General features: G+C 43.8%; 1 protein-coding gene across 1 annotated transcript in view; it reads right to left on the bottom strand.

The window, feature by feature from the left end:
• The window catches only part of nhsl2 (NHS-like 2), a gene marked incomplete at both ends in the record, with an annotated part of 126,166 nt that overhangs the window by 33,686 nt on the left and 77,480 nt on the right, over positions 1–15,000 (bottom strand). Inside the window, one exon of the mRNA XM_079215155.1 lies at positions 7,584–7,850. Coding sequence (XP_079071281.1) covers positions 7,584–7,850 — 267 coding nt within the window. The remainder of the gene's footprint in view (positions 1–7,583; positions 7,851–15,000) is intronic.

Genomic DNA, 15,000 nt, shown 5'->3' with positions numbered 1-15,000 from the left:
CAATATGTGAACATTCTCTAACCCAAATCATAAACAATTTGTGAACATTCTCTAACCCAAATCATAACACAATATGTGAACATTCTCTAACCCAAATTATAACACAATATGTGAACATTCAATATGTGAACATTCTCTAACCCAAAGCATAACACAATATGTGAACATTCTCAAACCCAAATCATAGCTCAATATGTGAACATTCACTAACCCAAATCATAGCTCAATATGTGAACATTCTCTAACCCAAATCATAGCTCAATATGTGAACATTCTCTCTGCAAAGGTTGACTTTGACAAAGTGAAGCAGAACAAAGTTAGAAAGGGTTTAGAACAGAGAACATTCATGCGAGGTTTCCAACATTTGCATTGGGGCACATTTGTGACATTTGAATTTGTTCATGTACCAAACCATATATTCCACTTGTATATTACTTATGGTGTTCCAAGCATCCAAATACAGCAGTTTTGGGCTTTTTTTTCTCATAAAACAAGCTATGATTTACAGTTTTATGTAACAATCGTTCAGTCTGCCCCCCTAGGGGGAGATTGGTTTTTAAAAGGTTTTAATCCACTTCTGATTCCTCGTCATTAGTGGAAGTCAGGTGCAGATTTAACCGCTGCATAAAATATATATTTTCTTTTTCTTTTGATTTCATGGTTTGCAGATGCATACAATACCTGACGGCTTACTTAATATGATGATTGATGTTTCTTTTTTAATAATGGAAGATGTCTACTACTTATCATTATTTTCATTAAAAGGAGGAAGGGGGAGGAAGGGGGAGGAAGGGGTGAATGGAGATATGATCTGAAGCAAAGCACCGCAGGTCAGGTTCTAACCCGGCGCCTTATGACATGGGCTCTCACTCAGGTGAGCCAAAAGCATTGGGTCACAACCTTTTTCCCAACAATGTAACTCTTCTGAAACATTTTGTTCAGCTAACTAGCAGGAAGAAACATATATTGTAGAAGAAAATTAAAAAACGGTTTATCGAACTACATTTTTTATTATAGTGTAATTATATTAGAAGAAATTTTCCCCAGTGGAGTTCTCTTTATTTTCTGTAAAGAGACTTTGCTGTTGAGTTTTTTCAAATGTATATTTGTTTTCTTTGCATATCTTAAGCTGCCAAATCGATATATAGAACCAAATCCATGCCAGAGATGATCTGCAACTAAAGGCCCGTTTGATTTGACGTTGACCAGACAGGAACACAACCGTTGCATCGAGTTATAAAACTAGTCGTGCACGTCCTACAAATATGTGTGAGTTAGTACAAACACAGTGTTCTGCACTGAAGAGGATGTCAGTGAAATGTCGAGTGCCGAGGAGGCGGCCGAGTATGAATATCTGCATCGCTCATGAAAAGTGACGGACCGCGTATACGTGCAAATAGCCGGTTATTAATGGACGGCACGAGCTCCACTTCAAACACAAAAGTTCAACTGAAGAGTGATTTAAATATTTGTTGCTGTTGATTAATGGAAGTGTCATAAAAACATACACAATGCAAAATCAGGCTGCTGTAAATCTTGTAATAAATAGACTGTAAATCTGTCTGCAGAGGAGAGTCAACCTTTTAAATACAATATATCTGTGGAGTACAAGACTGGGCTTTAAATATATTATATATTACCACAAAAAAGCATTTCTATACAACCAGAGGAGTCGCCTCCTGGTGGTCAGGAGAGAGAATGCAGCTTTAACACATGAAGCATATACTTCTATACAACCAGAGGAGTCGCCCCCTGGTGGTCAGGAGAGAGAATGCAGCTTTAAGACATGAAGCATATACTTCTATACAACCAGAGGAGTCGCCCCCTGGTGGTCACTAGAGAGAATGCAGCTTCAAGACATGAAGCATAGACTTCTATACAACCAGAGAAGTCGTCTCCTGGTGGTTACTAGAGAGAATGCAGCTTTAACACATGAAGCATATACTTCTATAGAACCAGAGGAGTCTCCCCCTGGTGGTCAGGAGAGAGAATGCAGATTTAACACATGGAGCATAGACTTTTATACAACCAGAGGAGACGCCCCCTGGTGGTCAGGAGAGAGAATGCAGCTTTAACACATGAAGCATATACTTATATACAACCAGAGGAGTCGCCCCCTGGTGGTCAGGAGAGAGAATGCAGCTTTAAGACATGAAGCATAGACTTCTATACAACCAGAAGAGTCGCCCCCTGGTGGTCAGGAGAGAGAATGCAGCGTTAACACATCTAGCATAGACTTCACATCCGGAGGTTGCTGCCTGCTTTACAACAGAGTAAAGACATTTTTATTGGGCTTTAGATTACGTGTAACCAGCATTTTGTAGTATTTTTTTTGTATATTTAAAAAAAGGCTACACTGTCTTCTGACCCTGAATCTAATTGTGATTATAGTCACGCTAGTGTCTAACAACAGAAATATATAAACATAAACCTTGTGGACCACATCCTCTCGCAGACAGTGACAGAAGCTGCAGGAAGCTGGTCTCTTAACAGAGAGAATTATGGAAATGACTCTTCATCCTGTTAAGAGGAGGCCATGAGAAAAGGATCCATCCTGCCCAACACTGTGTGTCCAGGAGCAGTTTTCAATATAGCACAGCGCTGCAGAAAATGTGATTAAAACTGTATGTTTGGGTGATGGGGAGGAGCCCTCCCACCAGTTCCTAAAATCAAACTGTAAAGCTTGAGCCGGGACCCATTTACACCAAATCTGTCGACACGTCTACTCGTTCATTTTGACTTCTAACAACTAATGCATGAGTAGCAGGAGCCCCGAGGAACCAAACGCACCTAAAGAATGGGCCAAAAGGGGACGATCGTTTGTGAAACCCAAGGTTCGTCATCTGCGTCTCAGCATTGCTGACTAATCAATTATGAGAAACAGGCCATGAAACAGAAAGGTCTAATATTCATAAGCAGGTCAGGACTGTTCATCCAAGAGCAAAGTCCACTGAAAGTAATGACAGCATGGAGTCGTTTGTTCAAATCTCTAAATATGATCAGGGAATTATTTTTCTGCTTCAAGTTTTCTGATGTTTAAATGTGCAAATGAGGTATTAGCTTATTAAATATGTTGAAAATAGTGTCCATAGGCATATGAAACCAATCTATTTCCTCCATGTTTTTAGTAATACATGTGTATAAAAATGTATTTTTATACACTGCATAAACCCTCAGCATATATGAAGGAATGAAAGAGTAAAGTTGGTGATGTAAGAGCTGCTGAAGTGAGATTTCTGGATCAGAGTCTGAGAACAAACTCATTTTAAAGAGATGTTTAGTCACATGACATCATGATGAAGACTGTACAGGTGAATAGGGTCAAAACATGAACTCATAGATATCACCATGAAACTTCACCACTTCATCACTGACACTAAGAGGATTACTTAATGTGGTACAATTCTGTGAAACTTCGAACTATGATTCATGGCATTATAACTGTGTTGTTCTGCACAGAATATATGTTTGAGTTCTCTGTACTAGCCGTGATTGTGTTGTTTCCATCCAGGTGAAGACGTTTATACTGCAGTGAAAACCAAGGCCACAGAGGATGACGTGTGACGCAAAAGAAAGAAAGGCCCCAGACCTGCTCTGGGGTCAGTTGTTAACAGTTGTGAGTCACATGTTGAGTCGCAGAGAGACGGAGGCCGTCGTCTGGTCTGCAGGACTTGTTGAATGTGATACAAGACATCCAATTAAAGGGAATGAATCCAATCAGGAGTAAAGAGAGAGACGCAGCCCCGCCCCCATGGCCGGTGTCACCGGTCGCCCGCTTAGCGAAGCGACGGGGAAATAAATCTCACACCAAACCTCAGCAGGAAAACGTCTGACAGCGGAGGACGAGAGACCAGCTTCATGAATATGGAGGGCAGAGAGTGTGGAGGAGGATGAATACTTAATATTTTACCAGGTCGAGGCCAGTGGGAGACTGAGGACGGAGAGAGAGAGGGAGAGAGAGAGGGAGGGAGGGAGAGAGAGAGGGAGGTATAAAGGGAAGGAGAGAAAGAGAGGGAGGGAGGGAATGAGAAGGAGAGAGGGAGAGAGAGAGGGAGTGAGAGAGAGAGGGAGAGAGAGAGAGAGGGAGGGAGAGGGAGGGAGAGGGAAGGAGAGAGAGGGAGAGAGAGAGAAGGAGAGGGAGGGAGAGAGGGAGAGGGAGGGAGGGAATGAGAAGGAGAGAGGGAGAGAGAGGGAGGGAGAAAGAGAGAGGGAGGGAGAGGTATAAAGGGAAGGATAGAGAAAGAGAGAGAGAGAGGGGGAGGGAGGGAGAGGGAGGGAGAGAGGGAGGGGAGAGACAGAGGGAGAGAGATAGTGAGAGAGGTATAGAGATGGTGAGAGACAGAGAGAGAGACGGAGAGACAGACAGAGAGACGGAGGGAGGGAGAGAGAGAGGCATATATATAGAGAGAGAGAGTGCAGCTGGTTGCTTCAGCGTTATATAACACACACCCAAGAAGATGGACACACACACACTGGAAACACACACTTACACATGTGACCCGACAAAAATATTAACCACCAACGACAGAAAAGATGAATGGCCACACACATTCTGTAAACCACACACACACACACACACACACACACACACACACACACACACACACACACACACACACACACACACAGCTGCTGTCCACCCACGACTGCATTCATCCATCTTATTTTCATCGTACACAAATCGGCAGTCTGAAACAATAAGTGGCTTTAAATGTAGCATGAAGACAACAAGAGAGAGAGAGAGAGGGAGAGAGAGAGGGAGATAGAGGGAGAGAGAGAGAGAGAGAGAGAGAGAGAGAGATGTGGGAGGCGACTCGCTGGACTAATTGAGCTGTGGCTGAACGCAGGCGAAGGTCTCATGGCCAATAAAACTAAACACGACTCCCAAAGCCGAGAATCCAAAAGAAGTGGTCGCTATTTAAACTCAGAGAGAGACAAAGGGGCAAAACAAGCCACATGTAAATATCTGAAAATGAGTCAAATGTTTGCAAAGTAAAGCTTCCAATACTCAACAATATCAAATCAACTTTACTTCCAAAACGTATTGATCCCTGAGTTTTGGCGAAGAGCCGCTCAGACGACGATAGTTCATAATGAGTTACAGAAAGTCTTGTCAGGATAAGATGACGTAAGTCTGGCTTTTCGGTTTCTCGAAGCAAGCTTAGATAAATCACCATAGCAACACATTCAAAAATGTAAACCTGCTCCCGGGCAGGCTAACTGAAATTCACTGGATAAGCTGGACACTCCCACCGGACAAAAAAGGGCAGCTTCCTTCCTCATTGATGAAGGAGCGATATTAGTTATATTAGTTTCATAGGGAGAGAGTTCTTCCAGATCACCAGGATCCATCCTTTACATTATCATGACTTCCTGTATATCGCTATCGATTCTGCGATGCAGAGAACATCGGGAAAGCCGCAGCATGGCGTGCTGATCGTAACGTTTATTTAGCGCTTAAGAAACTTATGGATGTTTTGAAAGCACTCATGATTATATGACGGTGTTATTAGTACACCATGCAGATCATTATTGTAGAACATGATTAAGGTACTGATCCGCCCATACACATATTCAAACTCCTATCATATGGTAATTTACACATACATGTAGATACACATATATGATGCATACGCGCATACAGTACATACATCCTCATAAGTATGTATTAATTTGTATACTACTGCCAGCAGGTACATTTACATAAATATAATCTGATTGATTTGGGTGATGAGGCACTTAAAATGTGCCCGACCAGCGGAGGCGCCGTTAAACTGCGTTCACAAACAGGAAGTGAATATTCGCTGCGCTTTGGATGTGAACGCAGCGTTAGACTTTGCCATGATTATGGACATAAATTCATCACATGTAGTCGTGATCATCTCCTGCATGAATGACATCTGCTTCGAATGAACGAGACTGTTTGAGGGCGGGTCAACCTTTGAAGAACCGGGAAAGCCTGATTTTTTCCTGATCGCTAATTTAAGCTGGATAATAGGACATTTGATCGACTTTGTTGAACCACGTACAAAGAATACCCCCCAGGTTCTGAGTGAAACTAAACGTGTCTCGCCAACCCGAGTGGTTTTGTTGCATAAAATCTAACCCTCCTGTTAGATAGAGGTTTATTTAGAAATAAAACACTAGTGGAAGCTATTACATCGTCCCTGATGGATCCACAGTTGAAGCTTGAAGTTTAAAGGTTGACGTTTAAAGCTTAAAGTTTAAGCTTAAGCTTGAAGTTTAAGCTTGAAGCTTGAAGCTGAAGCTTGAAACTTGAAGCTGAAACTTGAACCTTGAACCTTGAAGCTTGAAGCTGAAGCTTGAAACTTGAAACTTGAAGCTTGAAACTTGAAGCTTGAAGCTTGAAGCTTGAAGCTTGAAGCTTGAACCTTGAAGCTTGAAGCTTGAAGCTGAAGCTGAAGCTGTGGACGTGTTGTTGTGACTCATTTTTTTAAAGATTGTAAATTTCGGGGCTGAATGCCACAAAGAGAGAAGTCAGAGAGCATCAAGGGACAATATGTCTGTTCAGCTTGTTACGGAGGAGGAAACAGGAAGCTTTATTCTGTTAACCCTGAAGATATTAAAAATATCTACAAAATCATCATAATGGAGACATGTGAACCTTGAAACACAACGTGTTCATTCATTCACTCCCTTCGGTGTCCATTCACTCCCTTCGGTGTCCATTCACTCCCTCAGGTGTTCATTCACTCCCTCAGGTGTTCATTCAGCTAAAAACCAACAGTGATGGTTTAAATGGAAACGCTGGGCAAAGGGCGAGACAGCATGAGTCACGCAGGGAAAAAGAGAGCGAGGCAAAGAAAGAGCAGAGAAACAGTTACACCTGAGAACAAATGGAAACTCTAGTTCCCTTGAGTGCTAATTACCAGACACACACACACACACGCACACACACACACACACACACACACACACACACACACACACACACACACACACACACACACACAGGTTGAACACTACAAAACTGATATAAAAATGAAAGCGTTCCACCTTAAAATACAAAAACAAGGCAACCTCTAACTACTAACTAAGATGTAAACAGACGCCTTTGAATGCCTCTTTCTTCACACACACACACACACACACACACACACACACACACACACACACTCAAGCACATCCACAGCGCTCGTCGTATCCGATGCCCGCGCGCTAAATCCCAAATACCACCTTAAATCACATCGCTGCAAGGTGAATCCAGTGAGCTAAAACACGCTCACACACCCTTCAGTACAATATCAACACAAGGTAGCGAGGGAAAAGGAACGCACACACACACACACACACACACACACACACACACGCCCTCTCACGCAGCATCTGCATACTAAAACACACACACACACACCTTGAAGGCAACGATACACACCCATATCAATGCAGTCCAACGTCACACACACGCATGTCAACACTCTGTGCTTCAGCCTCAACGCTTTTTCCCACCCACTCAAAACACACACACACACACACACACACACACACACACACACACACACCCGATCCATCATGCATCCAATCCCTCTCTCTCTCTTTTCTCCCTCTCCATCCACCCTTACCTTGCAGCAGGCTCTGGAGGTTGAGCTGCGCCTGCTGGTGCAGCTCCTCGACACACTCCGGCCTGCTCCACGAGCCGAACACGTTCACGCTCTGTTGCCATGGAGACCTGAAGTGGGCCGCACCACCGATGCCGCCGCCGCCGCCACAGCCGCTGCCTCCTCCTCCTCCTCCTCCTCCTCCGCCGCCGCCGCTGATGCTGTGGTTGCCGTCGGCGTGGATGCTGCTGCCGCCGCGCCTGCCGCTCTCCGCCTCTAGACCGCTGGTGGCTGGAGGACAGAGAGGTAGGGAGGGAGGGACGGAGGGAGAGAGGGAGGGAGGGAGGGAGGAGGTGATGGATGGGAGGGGAGGAGAGAGGGGAAGTGAAATAAGGACGGGAAATAAGATTATTGAAAGGAAGGAAACGCGGGGAGAAGAAAGGACAAGAGAGGGTGACAGGGAAGAGCGATTGATGGGGAGGGGGGAGAGAAAAGGGGGAGAGAGGAGATTAAAGATGAAGGGAAAGGAGTTGAAGAGGAGGGAGATGAAAGGGGAAATGATGGGAGGGACAAAAGAGAGTGATGAGAGAGGAAATAGAGGAGATGGAGGGATGGAGAGAGGAGGAAGAGAAACCACACGTGAATAAAAATGTATGAATTTGCATAACTGATACCCGAGACGCAGATTACATAACGCAATGTGTTGTCAGGGAGAACAAGGACCGAGGAAGAAGGGAGGGAGGGAGGGAGGGAGAAAAAGAAACAGGGATTAGGGAGAATATGACAGAGGAGAGGTAGTGAACAGATTTGGAGGAGACACAGAGAGAGGGAGCGCTTAATTAGGAGGGAGGAGAGAGGGAGGAGAGAGGGACGGAGGGAGGGAAGGAGGGAGGAGAGAGGGAGGAGAGAGGGAGGAGAAGGAGGAGAGGAAGAAGAGGGAGGGAGATTAGGGCAGGGGTATGAGAGGAAAAGAAAAAGACAACTTGTGATTGTGGCATTGGGGAGAGAAAGAAGAACAAGGTCGGGAAAGAGGGATGCCATTTAAAAAGGGAGGAGAACGGAGGGATGGAGGCAGAAATGTGGGAGTAAAGAGCCCCCCCCCCCCCCCCCCCGTCACTATTAAAGTGCCAACACAAACAGACAATCTCAACAAATCACGAGCGAGTGAGCAAACAGCCATTCAGCGTTGTGAATGAATGAATGAATATATATGAATATATATATATATATATATATATATAAATATATATATATATATTTATATATATATATATATATATATTTATACTTCTTGATCTGAGACGAGTGCAACGCTCCGAACTCTTTCCTTCAATCCCACGTCATTGATGGCTAAATGCTTCCAGGAATCGGACTCAAGATCCCACAATTCAACTGTATCACAAAGGTCCCCATTGAGTCCATTGGGTTCTGGTTCTGGTTCCACTCAGGATCTACTTTTTGCGCACAAATCCCGTCTAACTTCCCGATGTTCGTGGTCTTTATTCTGCACATTCTGCATGTTTTCTCCTTCGGCCAGGACATCAAACACACGCTGGACTTCTGCAGAAGAAGTTTGGCCTTGAATCAGTCAAAGGCCTTTTGCCAGCGGCCGGTACAACCGGTTGGCATCCCAGGTATGTGTTCGGCTTCATTTCCTGGATTCAAAGAGTTGTATTGGCTCTAATCCCATCCACATGCGAGCCGGAGTCCATAAAACCAAAAGAAATATGACATTCGGACTCGCACTACCTTCGATTAGATAAAGACGCTAAATCTGATTGAAGGGTTGATCAGCCTGAAACGTTGAGGATCCAACAACAACAGCGACGGCCTGTTCCCACTTTGAAATGTCACATCCCAAATAAGATAAACAACCAGGACACTAATGTGCATTTAACTCGATTGCAAAGCATCTGCTCTGTACTCACTCTGGACATCCATAGAGGAATAAAAAGTTCCATTCAACCTTAAGATATCGTTCCATAACCTCTGCACACTTTGGATGTCCACGCCTTACTTTGTTGGATAATGAGTTTTATTAAAATAAACGTCCGTAAAGACTGAAATGCTCAGGCCTCCATTTAATCCCTCAATATTTCAACATTATATGACAGCTTCCTGGAACAGAAATTTCACTTTGTCCATGTCAGAGTGTTCCTGCTGCACCAACTACTCCTCAGATAAACACCCAGAACTCTGGAAAGAGGGCGGGAAGGGAGTATTTCTTGATTTTAAGTTAAAAAAAGAGGTTTCATATTTAAAGAACAGGTCCCAGCAGAGAGACGTATACAGCGAATCCAGCATCCCGTCTCCTCTCACACAAATAAAACCCCGGGCGTTACAGTATGGAAGCTCGTTTCCGCCTCCCAGCTTTACCGGCGTCGTCTTCCCTTTAAGCCGCTTTCACACAATCGCCTCCCGCCAGAAGAGAAGCGGCTGTTTACGATACGGAGTCGCCCGTCAGTTAGCATCAGCGGAGAACAAAGGCAGGCGTGCATGATTTATAACATACGGAGCGCAGCCCGGTGCCGGATCATTTGCAGGAGCCCTTTAAATACATTTATTTCGACTTTAAGTCTGGTGCACTTTTTCTTTTGCATTGTTTCTCTGTGAAGCTAATGTGTGTTGACTGGATGTGTGCATTGTGTCGTGAGCCTCGCTGAGAGCTAAATATCCCATTAGGGAACTTGAGGTTGAAGCGGAGGCTCACCCGGCAGATTATACTGCTTTTTTGTTTTTGTCTGCAGTATTTGAAGCAGGGGGAAAACTTTTTGCACTTTTTTTTTATTGTATCTTTTTTTTGACTATTTATTTTCACCCTTTTGGCAAAAATATGGTCAACAATCATTATGAGCTGCTGGTATTATTAACTAAATACCTACTTGCAAAAAATGAAAACAAAACGGTGGTATTTTGAGGCGGATGTTGTTTTGTTTTAATGGATTTGTGTATTTTAAACATCAATTGATTGGCTTTAGCTCTCTGCATACAGATAGTGTTCTTTTGGTAGAAAGGTTAGTCGTCGTCAGCCTCGTAGATATGAGTGAACCTACGAGCTTCAGAAGGCCGTTAACATGTATTCACATGGTTGATCAGCGATATGAATAAGAGAAGACGACACCGACCTCTAGTGGCCGTAGAAGTTATGACGGGCGCAAAGGGGAACGTCAGGTGAGATGGCCGAGGTACGAACAAAAACTTTCAATGAGGCGACAGCTGTTCATGTCCCAGTGTGAAAGTTAATCTCCCTAACGTATATAATTTAGCTTAGCTTAGCATAGGTCACATGTCCTCGTACAACGATTCGTATGATGTCGAAATGTTACCTCAACACCTGTCCATTTCCACTCCTTACGTGCATAATGTGTTTTAAAAAACAACTTCTGGCTTAGTTTTAGGCAACAAAACTATTCAATTAGGAAAAAGTTGTTTCGCACGGGAAACATACAACAAACACAGGACTTTTACCAAGGAGACCACTGTTCACGTCCCACGTTACCTCACCTGACGTACATAACTTATCTTAACGTAGGTAACGTAGCTTACATATGTAAGTAACAAACATATTTATTTTAGGTTTAGGCAACTAAACTATTTAGTTAGAAAAAGGTTGTTTCACACTGGGAACATACGAACACAGGACTTTCACCAAGGAGACCGTTGTTCACATCCTATGTGAAAGTTACCTCACCTGACGTACATAACTTATCTTAACTTAGGCAACATAACTTGCAAGTAACTAACACATTTATTTTAGGTTAAGGTACCTAAACTATTTAGTTCTGAAAAGGTTGTTTCACACGGGGAACATACAAACACAGGACTTTCACCAAGAAGACCGCTGTTCATGTCCCGTGTGAAAATTACCTCACCTGACATACTGTACATAACTTATCTTAACTTAGGTAACGTAACTTACGTACGTACCTAACTAACACATTTATTTTAGGTTAAGGCAACTAAACTATTTAGTTCTGAAAAGGTTGTTTCACACGGGGAACATACGAACACAGGACTTTCACCAAGGAGACCGCTGTTCACGTCCTATGTGAAAATTACCTCACCTGACATACTGTACATAACTTATCTTAACTTAGGTAACGTAACTTACTTGCATAAGTAACAAACATATTTATTTTAACCCAAACCACAACCTTTAGAAAACCTCTGTAGTTTTTTTTTCAATTCACAACATAAACCACCAATTTAACACTACCCATCTGAAGCGTTAAAATGTTGGTCATAATCCCCCGATAGCGCCCCCATTTAACAAGATGATAATATTGAAAATGGGTGCAGCAGAAAGTTTGACAAGCACGACTAACTTTCTGTCAGAAGCTGGCTCACACGTGAGCATTGTCACAGTAAGGCGAGGTAATCGAGTAACAAAATGAATCCTCACGTTGTTTTAGGACTCGGAACCGTCGTCTCAAGTTTCTGAAAGGTTGCACCTCGATTGTGGTCTTTGCAGCCGACAGTAGACGAGGGAAAGGAGAAACTCTACAGCCCCAGAGAGATGTTTTGGCCCTAAGATGTGATGTGGGAGCTTAAGTGCTCACCGGGAACATCTTTTCAACTCACCGGCTTCCTTTCTCCTCATTGTCTAGAGTATAAAAAAGAGGATGCACTTTTCAGATCGCTCAGAGCGGAGTGCGTACCTAAACTGGGAGCTGAAGAAAATAAAATGTTCTGGCCTTCACAAAAGCAAAGCACGTCAGGGTTTTCTATACATAAAAATAGTGGAGGCTGAGGTGTTCAAGTCTACTAGTCTCAAGGATTCAACACAGGACGCCAACAGATATTTTTACAACCCGTTTGTGTCACTTGTTTGTTTATTTTTTTGATGGATATTGACAACTAATTAATAAGAAGTCATGTGTAACAAATGCCCGAAGTTACACTTTAATTAATGTGATTATGGATCCAAAGCTTTGGCGCCAAAACTTCCCCAAAAGTCACAGTTGAAACGTGTACCGACACACGGTAAACTAAAAAAGTTACAGGTTGATATATAGCGGAAATATCCGCTCGATGAATTATGGAGGGTTTTTTTTTTAATGTGGGATTTGAAAAAGTTAAATATATGATTTTGTGTGGGTGAGAGTGTGCATTTGTGAGAGGTAGGTAGAACGTGCTTCAGTCCCAGAAGCCTCGGGAGTTTCTAAAAAATGTGGCACAAATTACACACAATCTAGAGAGCGAGCGAGAGAAAGAGAGAGATAAGGAGGGACCGCTAACTACCGTACTGTCATCCCATTGAGACGTCGCTGTATCCGCGTAGCTGAGAATTGCTCACTGTTCTCGCTGCAGAAAGTCGTCGTCTATCTAACAAGGTTCTTCACAGACTGGAGGCCTCGCGGGAGTCGGGCTCGAGTCCAATGCACACCGCCGCTGCAGGGCAACGGCAGATCATACAGCGCCACTGGAAACCCATTTAAATGTCTTCTTCCCACTGGAAACCCATTTAAATGTCTTCTTCCCACTGGAAACCCACTTAAATGTCTTCTTCAATCCGCTAAAGACGTGAGAGGAGGACCACCTGGCAGAAGGCCCTGCAAGATGACAGCCTGTCACTTCATAAAGTACGGTGGCCGCGATGTGCCAATCAGGGAGCAGGTTCTGGGGATATAATGCTGCTTTTGAGTGGTGTTGATGCTAGAAAATAGCACAGTGTGTATAAGGTTTTGCACTGAGGGCTTCACGGTAACGAGGCAGCCTGGAAAACACTCGGAAAAGTGTGTTGAGCCATTCAAAAAGATCGTGTTTCGCTCTCTCGTGACAAAGGGTAACGGCAATCTGCTGGCCAGCTAACGTCGGCTAGCGAGCTATATTAGCAAACACACGGTCTCAACCCACCGACCAATGAATCGCTAAATGTTTGTAAAATACTATACACAAGTTAAAAGATTAACTGAGTCTGAACAATACTGACAGAAGATAAAAACGTTAGCTGACGTAGCTCTGAGCAGCTTGCTAACACCAGTTAGCCTCTCTGTTAGCTAAAACGAAGACGCTCATCATTTAATAATTAGGGAATTGAACGCCTGAACCAGCACACAGCTGATTGCACGGACAAAGAAAACAAATATTATCCAAAAATGAATCACAAATATTAGTTTTTCCGCTAAACCTAACATCTGTGCTAAAACGGATTATGGTGTATTGCTGAAAAAACGCTCAAAATGACCGGTAAAACATATTTAAATAAACTTGGGTCCTCCTGCATATTGAGGAGCTAACATAAAAAAAATCTGTTGGCAATAAAACTGTGTTTTTGTTTCTCAACACACTCTCAACCCGGCGAGCTGACGGCAGGGTTTGTTTTGACGGATACGAGAGACAGAGGAGTCTTCGGGGTACGATTTGTTTCCCTCGGGGTTAACAATTAATTCTTGATTAAAAGTTGAGCAGCAGCCTTGCCCACACACACACACACAGACACACACAGACACAGAGCACTCTTTCTTCTCTTCCTCCCTTATGTAATCGCGGTGACATGAAAAGGAAGGAGGATGGAGGGATTGGATGGAGGAGAGACACAAGCCGCTGGGCATCACTGGGCAGATTTAGGAAGAGAGGAGTAATCTCCACAGTCCTTTCGAGTAAATGGAAGAGACGGTTCTGCAGAGAAATGCAGTGACAGGACGGAAGGATTTAAAAAGAAATCTGGGTCTCTATAATGATTCATGATTCAGGTGGATCTTAAACTTAAAGTAGAAACGTCCAACTGTTAACTATGAAGTGACTGATGGAGGTCTATAGAGGACCAGGACTACACTGAGGTCTACATGCACTGCACCAGTAACACCAGTGGCACCACAGACACAGCAAGCCGGTGCACCCACTGCCCTCCTCTGTCATGACGCAGAGGAAACACAGGAGTGATACACACAGGAGTGAGACGTTCCCTGAGCCCACTCTCACAGCGGGGAGTGAGATGCCACGCGGAGAAGAAGTTTCACGCCTCCTCCTCACCGACACGTGAAGTTATTTTCTCTCCGAGGCCGATTACTAATCTGTGTGCGTTGGAGTCGCGGCAAGGGAGGACGCCGATTTAGACAAGCTGCTACCACACACACACACACACACACACACACACACACACTTTCTCTCATTTTTGTTTTGTTTTTATCACCCATGTGCTGTGGTTTTGTGTTGTTTTACGTGGTAAAAAAAAACACATCCGGAAAGGGAATGCGGTTGTTAAGCTAGATGTGTGTGTGTGTGTGTGTGTGTGTGTGTGTGTGTGTGTGTGTGTGTGTGTGTGTGTGTGTGTGTGTGTGTGTGTGTGTGTGTGTGTGACAGGCCTATGGGCCACGTTAGCCCGATGCTCAGCAGACTCATATATGTTTATGTCACTGCCCAATGGAAAATAAAAACCTGGCTGGAATGAAGTCTGTTTGTGTGTGTGTGTGTGTGTGTGTGTGTGTGTGTGTGTGTG

This window comes from Taurulus bubalis (genome assembly GCF_910589615.1).
Source record: "Taurulus bubalis genome assembly, chromosome: 3".
Taxonomy (NCBI): domain Eukaryota; kingdom Metazoa; phylum Chordata; class Actinopteri; order Perciformes; family Cottidae; genus Taurulus; species Taurulus bubalis.
The sequence above is the reverse complement of the archived record's forward strand: the minus strand, read 5'-3'. Positions and strand labels throughout refer to the sequence as shown.